General features: G+C 37.8%; 4 protein-coding genes across 5 annotated transcripts; 2 read left to right on the top strand and 2 right to left on the bottom strand.

Moving 5' to 3' along the window:
• The first annotated feature begins 1206 nt into the window (after positions 1–1206).
• On the top strand, positions 1207–7521 carry P5CS1 (delta1-pyrroline-5-carboxylate synthase 1). Its single transcript, XM_021958122.2, has 20 exons — positions 1207–1392; positions 1619–1690; positions 1816–1919; positions 2067–2169; positions 2332–2493; positions 2903–3180; positions 3538–3688; positions 3816–3980; positions 4174–4251; positions 4498–4587; positions 4818–4904; positions 5019–5105; positions 5188–5284; positions 5421–5524; positions 5638–5713; positions 6153–6303; positions 6393–6461; positions 6758–6824; positions 6922–6992; positions 7101–7521. The coding sequence occupies exons 1-20, from the start codon at positions 1324–1326 to the stop codon at positions 7180–7182; spliced, it is 2163 nt and encodes a 720-aa protein (XP_021813814.1). The 5' UTR covers positions 1207–1323; the 3' UTR covers positions 7183–7521.
• Positions 7522–7749: 228 nt separating this feature from the next.
• LOC110756670 (uncharacterized protein At2g39795, mitochondrial) lies at positions 7750–9520 on the bottom strand. Its single transcript, XM_021958123.2, has 3 exons — positions 9129–9520; positions 8229–8575; positions 7750–8132 (listed from the first exon to the last, which is right to left on the bottom strand). Exons 1-3 carry the CDS (start codon positions 9381–9383, stop codon positions 7973–7975), a joined length of 762 nt encoding a protein of 253 aa, XP_021813815.1. The 5' UTR covers positions 9384–9520; the 3' UTR covers positions 7750–7972.
• A 46-nt stretch (positions 9521–9566) lies between these two features.
• Positions 9567–12692, top strand: LOC110756671 (CASP-like protein 5B2). The gene is made up of 3 exons (XM_021958124.2): positions 9567–10110; positions 11633–11765; positions 12301–12692. The coding sequence occupies exons 1-3, from the start codon at positions 9980–9982 to the stop codon at positions 12499–12501; spliced, it is 465 nt and encodes a 154-aa protein (XP_021813816.1). The 5' UTR covers positions 9567–9979; the 3' UTR covers positions 12502–12692.
• A 678-nt stretch (positions 12693–13370) lies between these two features.
• Positions 13371–16097, bottom strand: CYT1 (Glucose-1-phosphate adenylyltransferase family protein). Of its 2 annotated transcripts, none has more exons than XM_021958071.2 (5): positions 15900–16097; positions 15024–15156; positions 14808–14870; positions 14475–14714; positions 13371–14371 (listed from the first exon to the last, which is right to left on the bottom strand). In XM_021958071.2, the coding sequence occupies exons 2-5, from the start codon at positions 15132–15134 to the stop codon at positions 13700–13702; spliced, it is 1086 nt and encodes a 361-aa protein (XP_021813763.1). In that variant the 5' UTR covers positions 15135–15156; positions 15900–16097; the 3' UTR covers positions 13371–13699. The 2 variants fall into 2 exon arrangements, with proteins under 2 accessions (XP_021813763.1, XP_088105420.1); XM_088249294.1 differs by lacking the exon at positions 15900–16097 and adding an exon at positions 15651–15673.
• Between the last annotated feature and the right edge of the window lie 435 nt (positions 16098–16532).

The raw sequence follows: 16532 nt of genomic DNA, 5'->3' as shown, positions 1-16532 counted from the left end.
ACTTACCCATGTGTAGATGTCCGAATTTAGGTGAAAACAAGGGTCAAAATAAATACCTCCTAGTTTTCAACTTTTGAGTCTTAAGATTAAAAGATGGGTGAAAAAAAGGGAATATTCATAGAGGGTTGGTTTGAACTTTGATTCAATATGAGACCCTTTGAAATATTTATACAAATATAGGAAAGGTTTTAGTCTTTTGTGAAAAGGCTATAGCGAAGGGCTTATAGTGAGGGGGTATTTAGAGGGGGTCTAATCCTATAGTGGCCAATATGATTTAGCCTAGTGAAAAATGGCCTTGACTTACAGAACATATCATAGGTCTCAGATTTGAATTCCCACGGCATCATAGTTGTGTGTGAGAAATCCTCCTCCTCTGTAGTTTAGACTATTACTTGTACTATAAAAACCAAAGATTTATTATATGAATTTTGGGACATCCAAGCCCTAATTATTGGAAGTTATATGCTGAAATGGATCCAAATTTTATTTGCTTGTGTTATTCTATGATAGTAGAAATTTAGGGATCTTGTTTGTAACTTTTGTTTCGTCATAACAAAAAATAATTTGAAATGCAGGTCATTCGGCTAGAATATGTTAAAATGATTAAGATGAAGTAATTTAATAGGAGTTTTTAAACGTACAAATTCATATATTGACACGTATTGAATTGAATATGGACATACAATTTTAGAAGAAAAAGAAACTTATATGCTTTGAAATATAACAAAATTATTCCAATTAAAAATATTAACCCTTCATCAAAATGTGGATTGTTAATTATTACGGGGTGCTACAGCTACATGATTGACCTAATCATTTTAGCGGTTGCGCTGGCCAGCAAAACCGAGAACGTCTCTGAATCGGACCAGACCAAAGCGCATGACATGGATCTATCACCGTGAATTTCTTTTGTCGTTCTCGACATATCTTTGTCGTGTTTTCCACTACACATGTCCGCCTCTGCGCGCGTCATACGGCCATCCCTTAACATGGCCTCCCTAACCCTATAACCCCATCAGCACCAACACTAAACTGACACGTAGCGTTTTCCTCATCAAGTTTACCATATTACCCTTACCCACCAGCCCACGACATCGTCTCATTGGCGGCAAGCGAACTGAAAGTGGCTGAGGTTGACTATTTGACTTTGCCTCGGACTGTAGTGCACTGAGGTGGTATGAGTATAAATATCTTCAACCAAGAAGCGACGTCCGCATCTCCAAACACTCTTATCACATAGAAAAAGGAAAACAGACACCGCGCGCTTCCGAGTCGCCTCGTTCTGAGAAGTGAGTTTGACTCGCCCCGGACCTGTCTGTTGTCATGTCAGCCATGGACGAAGTGGATCGTTCTCGAGCTTTTCTCAAAGACGTTAAGCGCATCGTTCTCAAGGTTTACATATATAATCATTCTCTAACTCCTCCATTTCTCAAATTATTTTTGTCATTTTTCGAAAAAATTGTTAATTTCCATTTATAATTAAGTTATACAGCTCAAAATGAGCTCATATTTAGCAAAGCTGAAGTCTTTTTGCTAGCATCTTTTGTGATTTTAATTTTTTTAAGATTTTTTATTAAGACATTAAAGTTTTGTTGATTTTGTGCTTTGATTGCTGAAGGTTGGGACTGCGGTTGTGACTCGAAACGATGGAAGAATTGCGCTGGGAAGATTAGGCGCGCTGTGTGAGCAGGTATGGCGGTACAGTTTTATATGTATGCAGCAAAAATAGACTTGTTTGAGTGTTTTCATTTTATTGATTTTTCATATAATTGAGCATGTGTTGGGTCTGAAAATGTTAATTGGCATGAAATGCAGCTCAAGGAGTTGAACTCTCAAGGATATGAGGTTATATTGGTGTCATCAGGAGCGGTGGGCCTCGGTCGTCAGAGGCTTAGATACAGGAAATTAGTGAACAGCAGGTTAGTATTGTGTCCCCGATTATGGACATTGCTGCCATTTTTTGGAGAAATTTTTTTGACAGAGTTGAATTTATGAAATTTAAGAAAATTTTCCGAAGATGCTAGAAAAACTTGGGTTATAGATTGATGATTATTGATTTTTTGCAGTTTTGCTGATCTGCAAAAACCGCAAGTGGAACTTGATGGGAAGGCATGTGCAGCTGTTGGACAAAACTGTCTGATGGCTCTCTATGATACGTTGTTTAGTCAGGTGAATGCAGTGGTCTTCTGTTAAATCTGTTCTCAAGCCCTGATTTGGACTTGATTGTTTAATTATTTGACTTTTTATGAGCACAGCTGGATCAAAAGATATATGTGATTTCAAGTTATTGCCCTATTCAGTTTTCTTAGACTTGTTTGTTCTCTCTTGCAGTTGGATGTCTCATCAGCTCAGCTTCTTGTAACAGATAGTGATTTTAGGGATAGAGATTTTAGAAAGCAACTTAGTGACACCGTGAAATCATTGTTATCTCTTAAGGTTATTCCTATATTTAATGAAAACGATGCAGTCAGCACCAGGCGAGCTCCATATGAGGTATAAATTATAATACTCTTCTCTGGCTTCCGTGTTTGTCACTTCATTGTGGGAATGATAAACACAAGCGTCCTATTATTTATCTCTAGTTGAAATGGGGAAACAGGAGGTGTGGCATTATTAGCTATTTATTTTTGGATCAATAAGGCCATATCAGAATTTAAATTATTGACAAGACTATCAAAGTCTTAGACTTCTCTTTTATGCATATGGACAAAAGAGAATGGAAGAATAAAAAATTTATTACGAAGAAGGAAAAAATATATATATATTGGGACTACTTAGGAACGCAATGTGTTTCCTACACTTTCTTATGCTTATTTTCCTTTTCTAAACAGTAAGGAACTTAAAATGTTTTTACACATTATGCAGTCCCCTCATTCCACAATAAATGTGACTGCCTGTGCAGGATTCTTCTGGAATATTTTGGGATAATGACAGTTTGGCAGCTCTACTGGCTTTGGAGCTAAAAGCTGATCTTCTTGTTCTTTTGAGTGATGTGGACGGTTTATACAGTGGGCCTCCAAGTGACCCACGTTCGAAGCTTATCCATACATACATAAAGGAGAAGCATCAAAGTGAAATTACTTTTGGAGACAAATCTAGAGTGGGAAGAGGGGGCATGACTGCTAAAGTAAAAGCTGCTGTCAACGCAGCTTATGCTGGCATCCCTGTTGTTATCACCAGGTGTGTTTCAATACTTGGTTGTGTCATCAGGAGTGATAAACTATCCTATTATGTTTAGAAAAATCCATACTAAGTTTAAAAGAAAATTCAGTATCCAATTTGTATACAATAATGGGGCGAGATGGTTTATAAAAAAAATGTAATGATAGTATTAGCTTCTGGTTAGTGAAAATTAATTGCGGGGTAAGGAAAGTGTGGTCCGTTTTCTTCCTAGAAGATAGTGTCCCAAATATTCCAAATTTATAAATAACATTGTATTAGATTTGTAGTTTCTTGATTTATAGTCTTCGTTGCATTCTGAGTCCAACATGCTGCCCCTAATTGTGTACTAATCTCTTTGCTTGCTCCATTTTCAAGTGGGTATGCTCCTGGAAACCTCAGTAAAGTCCTTGAAGGACAACGTGTTGGTACCCTCTTCCATCAAGATGCACATTTATGGTCTCCAGTTAAAGAAGTTGATGCAAGAGGGATGGCAGTTGCGGCCAGGGAAAGTTCAAGAAGGCTTCAGGTACGCTTGTTTGCATCATGTACAAAGTTTAATTTTGGCTGCGACTAAATCTACTTCTGCAGTTGTAGGCACTCTCTGTCCCCATAACTTTTTAGCAGCATAAGTAACTCGGTAACACTTTCTACAGGCCATGACTTCTGAAGAAAGGAAAAGAGTTCTTCTGGATGTAGCTGATGCCCTTGAAGCAAATGTAAGGTTGATCAATGTTGAAAATGAAGCTGATGTTTCTGCCGCACAAGTAGCGGGATATGAAAAATCCTTGATATCTCGGCTGGCTCTAAAGCCTGGGAAGGCAAGGGATCCAAATTTGGCTATGTTAGATAAATGTTTAGTTACATTCATTTTCTATTATTATTACTGCTTACTATCCTTTGGTTTCTGTTTGATTATGTTTTGTACAATGTTCTCACTGGACCCCCCTTTGTTTCTCAAAACTGGTGTCCCCTTCAAACTTTTTTCTGAATTCTGCTTGTTATACTTGGCAGATTAAAAGTCTGGCAAACTCTATCCGTGTGCTTGCAAACATGGAAGATCCAATTGGTCGTGTTTTGAAAAGAACTCAGGTAAGGGGAGGGGTTATAAAGATTACTACTTCTGGCCCTTGATATTTCAACACAACAATGCTCAAGACTCAAGAGTGTGGACAAATATTTTATTTTTTTAAATAAAGAGAAAATGAATTCAAAGTATTAGCTCCACTATGATAACTGAGATAAGTTATCTATTGTCAAATGGAGCACCATAATTATATATTTTTTTTTCGCTGATAATTAATCCCTGATGATTCTGCTGATCGCACTTGCTTCCAGCTTGCAGAAGGTCTCGTCTTAGAGAAAACATCAAGCCCATTAGGTGTTCTCCTGATTGTATTTGAGTCTCGTCCTGAAGCACTAGTACAGGTAAACAGTGAGACTTTGGAATATCAAACTGCATGTGAGATGCAACTCTGTACATCTGTCTGCAACCTAACATCTGGGCAATCAGATCTCACTTAAGAACCTTATTTAAGGACTCTGGGAGAGATTCTTTTTTGCTCATATTGAGTCTCTGAGAATAGTTTTATACCGTGAGGTTGATTTTCATTTCTTCCTCATTATGAACCTATGTTTTTTTTTTATGATTTGAATAGATAGCTTCATTAGCGATCCGAAGTGGGAATGGGCTTCTCTTAAAGGGTGGAAAAGAGGCTAAGAGATCAAATGCAATTTTACACAAGGTTTGTTTTCTTTAAATCAGAATATGCAGAAAAATAATATTTTAATTTTCTTTTTAATTTTCCATTGAAATGCATCAAATTTTATTTATACTATTTTTAATGAAAAATATGTAGATTATAACTGGAGCCATCCCAGATAGTGTTGGTGGAAAACTAATTGGACTTGTCACTTCAAGAGAGGAGATTCCAGATCTTCTTAAGGTGAGTAGAGCAGAGAATGATAACTGATTCCTTGGTCTACTTTCAGATTATAATTGATACTAAACTCAAAAATATTTTCCAGCATGATGACGTGATTGATCTTGTGATCCCAAGGGGAAGCAATAAACTGGTTTCTCAAGTCAAGAATTTAACCAAGATTCCAGTTCTGGGGCATGCTGGTTAGAAATTTAAATTTGTTCTTGTATATAATTTGCAGTCTGTGCTCCATTTTTCCTATAGTATTGTTGTTTTTGAGAAGAAGATGAATGTGAGTATTTTGGTAAAAATAAAAAAAATGCATTGTTTGCTATGCAGATGGCATATGCCATGTGTATATTGATAAGTCTGCTAATATGGATATGGCAAAGCAAATTGCTGTGGATGCAAAAGTAGATTATCCAGCAGCCTGTAACGCAATGGTAATTTATCTGTTATGTACAATTTCTGGATAATAATATATTTTGATGCATCCTAAAAGTTTTCCAGTTTAAATTTAGAAATTACAGTCTAATTGTGTGTTTATTATTCTCAGGAAACACTTCTTGTCCATAAGGATTTAAAGGATACAACTGAGTTCAATGATCTTGTGGTTGACCTTCGCGCTGAAGGTACAATTTTCATGCAGACAACCGTTTCCTTGTAAACTATGAGCTCTCGTTTAGTTACTCTTGGATGACAAAAAAAAAATAAAATCAATCCTAGTTTGTCATTTAGGTCTAGTAATCCAAAATAACGCAGTAGTTCAAATTTTTTTCGGTTACATAAGGTAGTTCCAATTCAGTTCCTTTGAACAGTTGGATTTTGTTCTTCCGAGTTCTAACATTCATTGACTAAATAACCATTTTATGGAAAGCACTTGGTGATTGAGGATGAGAGTAACTAAATTTTCCAATCACCACAGGCATGCAACAGAATAATATTATGTTGTTTCTCTTCCATTATTTAAAACTTGGAGAACTTTCAAGGAGACCCCAAGAAAAATTCTTACAGTGAAACATGCCATCGGAAGGATCTAAAGAAATTCAATCCATGATATATCATTTTCAGGTGTTACTTTATATGGTGGACCAAGGGCAAGCTCCTTGCTCAATATTCCACAAGCGCATTCATTCCATCATGAGTACAGTTCAATGGCTTGCACTGTTGAGTTTGTGGATGATGTGCATGCAGCCATTGCTCATATACATGAACATGGAAGGTACGTTAGAGTTTCATATCACATGAAATGCATTTCAATGACTTGTATGAAGCTGTGTCATTTATTTTTTCCTTTCCTCCGTTTGGCAGTGCACATACTGATTGCGTTATTGCAGAAGACCTAGAAGTTGTAGATGCCTTTTTAGGTCAAGTTGACAGGTAAGAATGCTTCATTCCCGTCTTGTTTCCAGAAGATCTGTGCAATCTTATTTAGTGCTATCATACTAGTTTAATTCTCCACATCAATCAGAATATTTCCATAAGAGCAGACAATTACATAGAGTTAGGCCGACCAAAATGGGGACTTTAAAGCCTTTTCGGCATGAAGTGGCTGCTCATAAGAATTAAACCAAGCTCTTGCAGTTTAGCAACCAAGTTTCTTCATTGCACAGAAAAATGTCCCCGAGGTTTTCCTTGTTTAACAGTAAATTTTTGATTGTTCTATGCGTACGCAGTGCTGCTGTTTTTCACAATGCAAGCCCAAGATTTTGTGATGGTGCTCGATTTGGACTTGGCGCAGAGGTATACTACCATCTAGGAATGATTTTATTAAGATTAGTGATATGCTGATATGTAAAGTCTTTAGTCTTGTATTTAATTCTATTCTTTTACCCAACAGGTTGGGATAAGCACGAGTCGAATTCATGCTCGGGGCCCTGTAGGAGTAGAAGGATTGTTAACAACAAGATGGTATGAAACCTCAAATTTTGTTCTTGTTGAAATTCAGAAAACCTCAATTCATCTTGATTTTACATTGAGCTTTACTATTGTTATATCGCGACTTTATTGGACATGCAGGATTCTCAGAGGAAATGGACAAGTTGTGGACGGTGATAAGGGGGTTATTTACACCCACAAGGACCTCCCAATTGAGCCCTAAATTTGCCAACAATCATGACCACCCATCTCTACCCATTCCCAGGTGCCAGGTGGTCACTGGGAAGAGAGAGAGAGAGAGAGAGAGAGAGAGGAGATAATAAAATATGTTGCATTGGTTATTGGCCTGATGCTTTATGTTATCTTAGGTATGATTTGTAGATTATTACTCGCTTAAGTTTTTAGAACCGAGCGAGGTCTCCTCGCTTACGCAATTCCTCAAGTTTTAAGAGTAGCAAACATAAATAAGTAAGAATTGCACGAGGAGTGTATGATGACTTTTTTGGAGTGTCAAAAGGTAGTTTATGAAAATATGAAGGCATATGTGGAAAATTTCCAATAAGTACCTAGACACAATATCTGCTTGTAACATAACCAACTCATTATCAGCCGAAAGTGGAATGACGAAACTTTGAGCTCAGCTAAAAGTCATCGACACGATTCTAGTAACTAACGGCCTCCTGTAAGGTAGGTAGGTGAGTCTTCTTTTCTTGCCAATATGAACGATGTGGAAAGTAAGTTTGTTAGCAATAGAAAACTCAAAAGTTTGGTAAATGCTACCACAAAGAAATGGTATAATAATATAAATTGCCTAAATGGTTATTTTCATATTAAAAGCAACTGTTGTTGCATAATAGCCTTCCAACAAACTCACATCCCTCAAAGTTTCAATGAACTACATAATCATCTACTTTTAATCATATAATTTGAACTTATAGCAATAGGAGTTCCAAAAATGCAAGCTAAACCATGTTCCCGAATCTCTTCTACCAAATAATATCTCAGGTAAAAGTTTATGCTGCAACGAACTGCTTAAGTTTCTGCAACCAATTCGCATATTCTCTAGTGTCTTTGTTGATCATGTACTCATGCAAGAAATTGGTTGTGCTGGGCTTGATTCCTCTAATCTCCAAATACTTGTGGAATGCCCTCTGAAGGTTCTCATCCAAATCACTGCAATGGAGCAGACATTCGTGTGTCGATTAGAGAAGACTATATAAACAATAATCTTGAATTAATGCTAAACAACTACAAGTAATCGAGGCTTACTGGAAGTCAGGCCCCTCATAGGCAATCTGATCCTCAGAATTCTCTGGATTTTTCACTGCCAAGCTGTCAATTTCAATCTCATCAGCAAAAGCAGTGCAGCTAAACTCGAGAGAAGGTCCATCACTCTTGGAGACAGTCACGAGCAACGGGAGGCTGGACTTATTAGCACTTCCATCCTCATCATCACCATCCTGGTCACCGTCGTTTTCTTCATCACCAGTAACTAGATCAGGCATGTGAACTTCAACTACTATGTTTTCACCCTGATATGTTCTTTTCAGTGTCACTATTTGGGCTCCGGGAGTATCTTCAATTTGAAAAGGGAAGCCACTTGGAATCTCTTCAGCCTACAAAACGAGAACTCCGGTAGTGATAATTATGGCAATATTTTAACATTAATGAATCACATAATTCAAATAGTTGGAAGCATCACAAAACAGGAAATTTACAAGTACCAAATCATACACACAATCATTCAAAATCATACACACCCACACACAGAAACATATATTACACTAACAACTTAAGTTCATATAGTTCTTTTACAAGTAGTAAACTTTCCCAAAAATCTAGCTAAAGAGGCAACTCAAAACCAAGTTAATGAACAGAGATCCACAAACCCATGATCAGCATCAGTAGTCTGGGATCTATTGCAAAAGAATATGTTAAATTGACCAAATAAGAAAAACTTAATTCTAACTCAAGGGCTCATACAATCTCTGCATGTTGGAGTTTATTAACCATTTCCAAACACAATTATTCGAGTTAAATGGGGAGGGTTTTTCATTTTCTACGGAACCAAATACAAGATAACTTTAAGATCATGTTCTTGCCCATTTCCCTAAATTTTCTCAGAAACCAAACAGTCCAAAAAAGTAAGAGACAACAAGAAAATGTCACCTTGTCAAGATCATCGGTCTCCTCAGCGCACTTTATCTCTGCATCGATAACCTTGAGAAGAGACTGGTCCGAACTGTGGCTGGAATAGTAGCGAGGGGTCGGAACAAAAGGGGTCAGAGTGGACTTGTAGGAGTGATTGACGTGGTTTATGGCGTTGACGAGAGCACCATGGTAAGATCGATTGCCTCGAGCGAGTCGGCTGGCCAATGGAGCCAAAGAGGAGGCCGATCTGCGAAGAATTGAAGTGAAAGCCATTTTCTTTGGAGTTGCTGCAGAAAACAGAGTGAAGGGTTTAGGGTTTTAGAGACGAGCAAGCGCGGGTTTGGGGCTTCTAAGTTGTATTGAGGGTTTTAGGGTTGAAAGGGCGTTGAAGTCGGTAACTTATACTGAAAGTTGGTTCTCTACGCCACATATACGTGGGATTTTTGTTTTTGTTTTTGGTTTTTAGCTCAAGTTGTTATAAAGAAAAAACCTTTTAGAACTTTGTTGACCTATTGGGCTGGTCTCAAATATTGTTCCTTTTGTTTTTGATGTTGAGGCCCAAATGAAAAAGAAAAAAGAAAAACAACAAAACTATTTTATATTAATTCCATGAGATATATAAAGAACCAGTCTCAGTCTTCATCAGAGAGGGAGCATTCTCATGTCAAAGATCTTTGTCTTCTTAAACTCTATCTGAACTGTAACTGTTAGGATCCCACATTTTAAGCCCCTTCCTCTGAAAAAGTTGAGTTCTTTAGCTTTTATGTTAGCTGTTGCATTAATGGTGGAATATTATGAAAGCTAGGGCTCATCTGTAGGACCCAGAAACTCAGAAAGGGTCCCTAGAGAGAGTTATAGAGAGGGAAGGGATGAAGGAGGTCTTTGGGAGTCCAGGGAAGGTGAGTGGGCTGGTACTGAGAATTGGGCAGTGCTCTTTCGCTGCTGCTTCTATTGGAGTGATGGTCTCTGCTCATGGCTTCTTCAACTCCACTGCATTTTGGTATATTATTTGCCCTTCTTATCAGCTCTTTTTTATTGTGCAGTTTCACAAAAATTTCCATGGATTTTTTTTTTCTGGGTTTCATCTCTCGTCCTTTTTCTTAGGGGTCTGGGGGGAAAGGGTTATTTATTCTGTGCTTACTTAAGCTCATGGGGATCTTTCCCGTGGGTATGTTAAAATGCTTAAGGTTTTCCTCAGGGATTTCAGATAAGTGAATTTGTAGCAAATTTCACTCAAATACAATTCTCCAATACTAGAAAGAATGGATTTATGAAAGAAAAAAAAAATTGTGGGCGGATTCCCTATTCTGTTTCACCAACTACATAGAAAATAAGGCGGGGGAACCAGAGAATGAAAATAGAACAAAGTTATATAAGTTTTCCACATCAGGTTAGGTAGATGAGTGGATTGTTTGGTGAGTCTAGGAATATTGGCCATAACTGGACGCCTTTAAGATTAAACAGCATCTGTAATACACCCCTCTAGCATTAGCAGGATTGTTTATGTTTATAAGTCTCTCGGTATCTTTTGAAATGTGTGTTTAATGGTTGCCAACTTGCAACCAAGCTTCGGTTTTAAATTGGTAAAGGCAGATTTCATGTTATAGCCCTGAGCGTTGATTTTTTCCTTACCATTCACTTGCTAATATATGTTTGAAATGGTAGTTCTGGAGTTCTTCTGTGGTTGATCTTGACCTTCATTTAATTCTTCAGTACCCATCTGTTGATCTCTGAGCTTAAATCTGTACATTTTAAAGATAAGATAAGGTTCCTGGCAATCTCCTCCTATTAAATTTATGCCTTCCACTGTCCACACAGGAATCTAAACTCAGTACACTGATCGGCCTTCTTTAGTTCCCAGAACCCAAACGTAATAAGACATCTTTACATGATGCCAATGGTGAATTCAAGTTAGAATTATGTTTTAGTATCCCTACAAAGTCATCCAAATAATCTCTTCCTGGTGGAGGATAGGCTCTTTATTGTCATCCCCAACAAGTCATTACTATTGTTTTCTGGGTAGGGAATGATTTTCTTGTTATTTCCCTTGGAAAATTGGTTTCAGGTCTCCCACTTCCAGACGGGTTTAACAAGTTTCTTGATAAATTGTGACCACGGGAACTCTCTTGTAATTTTCATGTCATAATGTATGCGTTTACTTGATTATCCCACTTTTCAGTTCATAAAGCCTTTCCTTGTTCAGTTTCTATATGTGTTTTGATAAGTAATATTTTCTCAACTTCATTTCTTGATGTATTTGTCTGCATAGAACTTGGAGAGTATTAACTGGGAACCTAACTACTAAGGTGCAGAAAGTCACACGCCTTTGCATATGTATTCCACTACTATGTGTATAGGTGCAGGCTATTTTAGGACTTATAATCTGCTAATTAATTGGCCGCTGCTCCTATAATGCATAAGATTGTTTTTTTCGTCCTAGTTTTTCAGTAAATGGTCCAACAAGTCTACCTGCTTCTAGGTTGGATAGTTGTATAATTCTTACCTGCATTTGTTGGATCCAGCTATTTAATTGCATCAATGGGGCTTCAAGTTCTTTGGAGTTTGGGACTGGCTTGCCTTGATTTGCATGCTTTGAGGTCAAAGAGAAGCTTGCAGAATCCTGTTTTAGTGAGCCTATTTGTTGTTGGGGATTGGGTAAGTTTCTGGACTTATTCAATCATTGTTTGTTGCATATAGTTTTTGGAATAATGAAGCTTCTCCGAGGATCCTTTGCTACTCTTAACACTACTACAGTACGTAATGTTTGCTAAAATTATCTGGAAGAAGCATGAATGTCACTGTGAGGATGTTTTGATATGAAAATTGACACAGCATAATTTTGATTCTTAATACTCGGGGTCTGATGCATGAATGCCAAATTTTCCTTTCAGCCAATATGGAGCCATTTTAAGGTTTGATTGCGCTTTAATTCTGCTTTGTTTTATCTAGAAGTTGCAAACAGACTAAACAAAAGCAAAACACCTGGTCCCTTATGCATGCATGCACCAATCGAACAGTTTAATGATAGTTCTCCAATTGTTGTAGATAAAATTATGTTCTGGAGGCAGACGTGGAGTTTAATTCTTGTAACTATCGCGTTACTAGACAGATTGTTTACTTCGAATTTTGATTCTTCTGAGGGCTGGGGGTAAAAACACCAAGCAACTTCTTAATGTGTATTCTTCTGCAGGTGACAGCTATTCTGTCGTTGGCCGCTGCATGCTCATCAGCTGGAGTGACAGTTCTGTATTCGAGAGATTTGAATTACTGCGGGCCACCGGCACATCTTCCATGCAGCAGATTCCAAATTGCTGTTGCTTTCGCTTTTATCTCATGGTTCCTCCTTGCTGTTTCGTCCATTGTCATGTTTTGGTTGCTAGGTGCAGTATGAGTGACAACTTACACCACCATCACAGCAAACTTACATTATTCTTCAATTTTCCCCTGTAAATATCATGTTACACTTCAAAACAAATCAGTTTTGTTGAGAACACCTCACAATTATTTTTCCTGTTGTCTTCTGGATCCATAGATCTATAATCAAAGTGGGTTGGTATGAAGATTGTAATCATTTGCCCTCCATTATTGGCTGTCTTCTTCACTTTATTTTATTTTACTTGCTTGAAATTGCCAGAGTAAAGGTGTCATTTCACATGGTAGACCACACATACTTTTCCTTTTTCTTTGTTTTAAAATTCCCAATTTGTCCTTGTTCTTTTCACCAAGGAATTCCATGTTCTTTAATGATACATAATCAATTCAAAAGGCTTGATTGATTAGGATGGCTGGACTTCTCACGCCACATATAAAATGTAAGATAATAATCAGAACACCTAACATCGTTTGTTTGGTTCCCAAATGGCCAAATTTTCTGCTTATGTCACTCAGTAATGGCATTGTCTTGTGGTCCATTCCATGATTTAAGAAATAGGACTTACGATATTCTCTCACTAGAGAAGGATGTAATAGCTTATTAATTCATTCATTTTAGTTTTCCTTAAACAAGGTTTTGAATCCGCAGTTAAAGTTAAACACGCATAGTTTTTCATGCACCGAAGGTCTTGTGTTCAATTGACTCCAACTATGAAAGATTTCAGTTTTGCAAGTTTTGGGGCCGCCAAGAAAAATAATTTACACATAATCTATGCTGCCGACACTGGATTATGGAATCATCTCTCAGATCACAGTTCAGATACCAACACTGGAAGACAAGTGCCCACCACCTCTGTCGTAAATAAAAAAAGTATCCAACATCCCTAATTTAAAAATGCAAAAATGATATATTCATTAAAAAAATTCAACCTTGATAAGTTACACAGCCTGAATCCAGAGAAGCCGACCGATAATTTATTCCTATATACACTAAAAGCATACACAAGTTCTCACAACAATTTAGTCATGGAGGACACTGACTGACCCAAAACTTCAAGTTCAAGAACATCACATGGAAGGAGCAGCAGAACCTTTGCACTGTGTAAAAGAACAGAGATAAGGGAAAAAATAATAACACATATCAAACAAATAAACTTACTATCCTCCCTAGAAGCATTCTGTTGTGTGTAGTTTGAACATAAGCAACAGCACACACCCTACATTACAATTTCTGGCTTCAAAATGCTCGACTTGATTTCTTTGTGGGGCAAAACCACACCTCCATTACTGTAAATTTCATCGCTTACATGAACATCTTCTCCGAGGATAGTCATGTTCTCTACACGAGCCCATTGTCCAACTGTGGAGTGCCATCCGATGATACTGCCAGAAATGCAAGCATGCTTCTTGATCCGGACTCCACGCATTACTGTACAGCGAGATAGCCTAACTCCTGACTCAACAACGCAACCCGGACCAATTGCAACATCTGGTCCAATCAGGCACCCCTCTCCAATTTTGGCAGTCTCATCCACCAGAACATTTCCCACAACATGGGAGCCTCTGGCCAACTTAGATGAAGAGTTCTTCCTCAATGAGTCCAAGTAGAGTCTCAGGCCTGTAATATAATCCCTTGGTTGCCCAATGTCCATCCAAAACCCTGGAAGGACCATTGCGAAGAGCTTATTCTCTGCTGCAATATTTGGGAATACCTCTTTCTCAATTGAAGTTGGTCTCAGCTCAATTCGATCAAGAACTGAGGGGTTCAACAGGTATATTCCAGCATTGATTTTGTTACCAACAAACAGTTTTGGTTTCTCTACAAATTTCTGAACTTTCCCTGTAGATTCTTCCATAACCACCACTCCATATTTCGAAGGCTCATCCACCTACATGAAACAAAGAAAATATTTTCAGTGACATCCAGCTCAAAAAAATGCCTCCAAGGAAGATGAGTGCAAAGTATGAGGTAGAATTACAACTTCATGTTACCTTGGTCACCATTATGGAAGCTTCTCCTCCATGGGATTTATGGAATTCGATCATTTGCTTAAATGGGTACTCGCTGATAACATCACTGTTAAGGACAAAGAAGGGCTCGCCAGAATCATCTATCAGTTTGTCTCTAGCAAGAGCCAGAGGTCCAGCCGTGCCAAGGGGCTCAGTCTCTTGTGAGCATGTGATCTTGATGCCAACCTTTGCCTCAAACTCCTTCAGGAAAGTCATCATCACCTGCATAATGAGCATAAGCAGTCAAAGAAACTTCAGTGGCATGACTCTCTGAGTATAAAATTGAACTTTTCACAAAATAATGGCCTCATTTACCTCTGGTTGGTAATTGATCGCCAGAACCACTTCGCTAACACCAATTGCCTTAAGAGCCTCTATCTGGAAAACAAAAAACAAAAATGTATCAATTTACAATTTTATGCGCACAAGCGTGTATGTGTGGGGATTTGGGTTGGTAAGGGGAGGGCGCAAACTAAAGAATCATAAGAGCATGGATTAATCACATTATAAGATCTATATGGATGCTTGTACCTGATGCAGGATCATGGGTTTGTTTGCAAATTCAACAAGCGGCTTAGGGACACTGAGTGTCAATGGCCGCAAACGTGTTCCAAAACCTCCAACAAGAATGAGTGCCTTCATTTTGATATGCCCTTTGCTTTCCCTGATATCAATACATTCAGAATTTTACAGGCAGCTTGAACACAAGAATACAACCTAACATCGAGATTCAAATAATTTCGCATCCACTAAAATATCTAAAAGTGACAGGAAAAAAAAAAAGATGCACAACTATGGTTTAACTCATAACTGAAGGGAATTGACCCATTTAATCACCAAAGGGATTTACTTTTCTGGTTTCTCACATTGGTAAAACCAAATAGCTCTAAATTTCAGCGACCGACAAAACTAAAAAGCAGAAATTTCATACCAACACGATTTCACACGCAACTCTAATACCATACCAAATTAACTTGCACCTATTTTTAAGTTAAATTCTTTTAATTGGGAAAATTCCAAAAACAAAACAAAATAAAACAAAGGAGAAAAGATGTAACCAGAAATGACTCAAACCAAACAAAGTTTTATCTTTACTAAGTGGGGCTGACCATAGCAAGGAAAATGTTAACCCAAACAAACAAATCACAGAAACTCTACCAGATCTAATCCATGTAGCTCTTGGAGAACGAATTGAAGCAAAAATCTAAAATTCACAAACAAATCCTCAAAATTATTAACAATGCGAATTGAAAGAAATCAGAGCAATGAGGTTTTGAACCAATCAAAGCCAATCAACCAAATACACATTGTCAAATTCAGCTGCCGCAAACAAACGGACCGACAGAGAAAATGTCAAAAGTTTTGATCAACGCTTAAGAACGAAAGCTAACAGGAGTCAATTATTACCTCGGATCTCAGCAGATCAAAACCCGAACAGAGCCCGGAGGTTGAGCTCGGACTCGGACGAGTGGGAACCGGGTTGAAAGCGGTGAAGAGCGAGTTTTGGGCGAGTGGCGTTCACCCTAACGGTTTTTATCCGTCAGGGTCTGAGCTGTGCAAAGGCGTTGTTGTTGGTTAAGGAAAATCTCCCGTGGGATTTATATATATATACAATGTATACATACATACGCGGGATTATTATTAACGAACGTGGTTTTCTGGCGGATTTCAAATTAAAACTTTAATTGGAAATTTCCCTTCTGATAAAAGTGGGTCACGTCCGCTTGGCGGGTGTAGCTTCGGGGCAATTTCGTCTTTCGTCTGCTTCATATTGTGGATGAATTTGTACTGTAAAGTATAATTATTTTTTTATTTTTTGTGGGCGAAAATTATGGATTCTATAATGAGATAATTGGGTATGTGTGAATGGTCTCAAAATGGAAAAGTGTTAATTTTGATTAATAATTGGTTGTAGTAATTTGTGGCATACACTGGGCCAACCAGCATGCAGGAATGACGATGATATGAGTCTCAATCAACCAACATTGAAACAAATTCTTTATTATTATTTTTTAGGACACCTTGTAGGGTCACTTCGTA

Source organism: Prunus avium, chromosome 2 (genome assembly GCF_965620075.1).
Source record: "Prunus avium chromosome 2, drPruAviu1.hap1.1, whole genome shotgun sequence".
Lineage (NCBI taxonomy): Eukaryota > Viridiplantae > Streptophyta > Magnoliopsida > Rosales > Rosaceae > Prunus > Prunus avium.
This window is presented reverse-complemented; position numbering and strand designations above follow the sequence as displayed.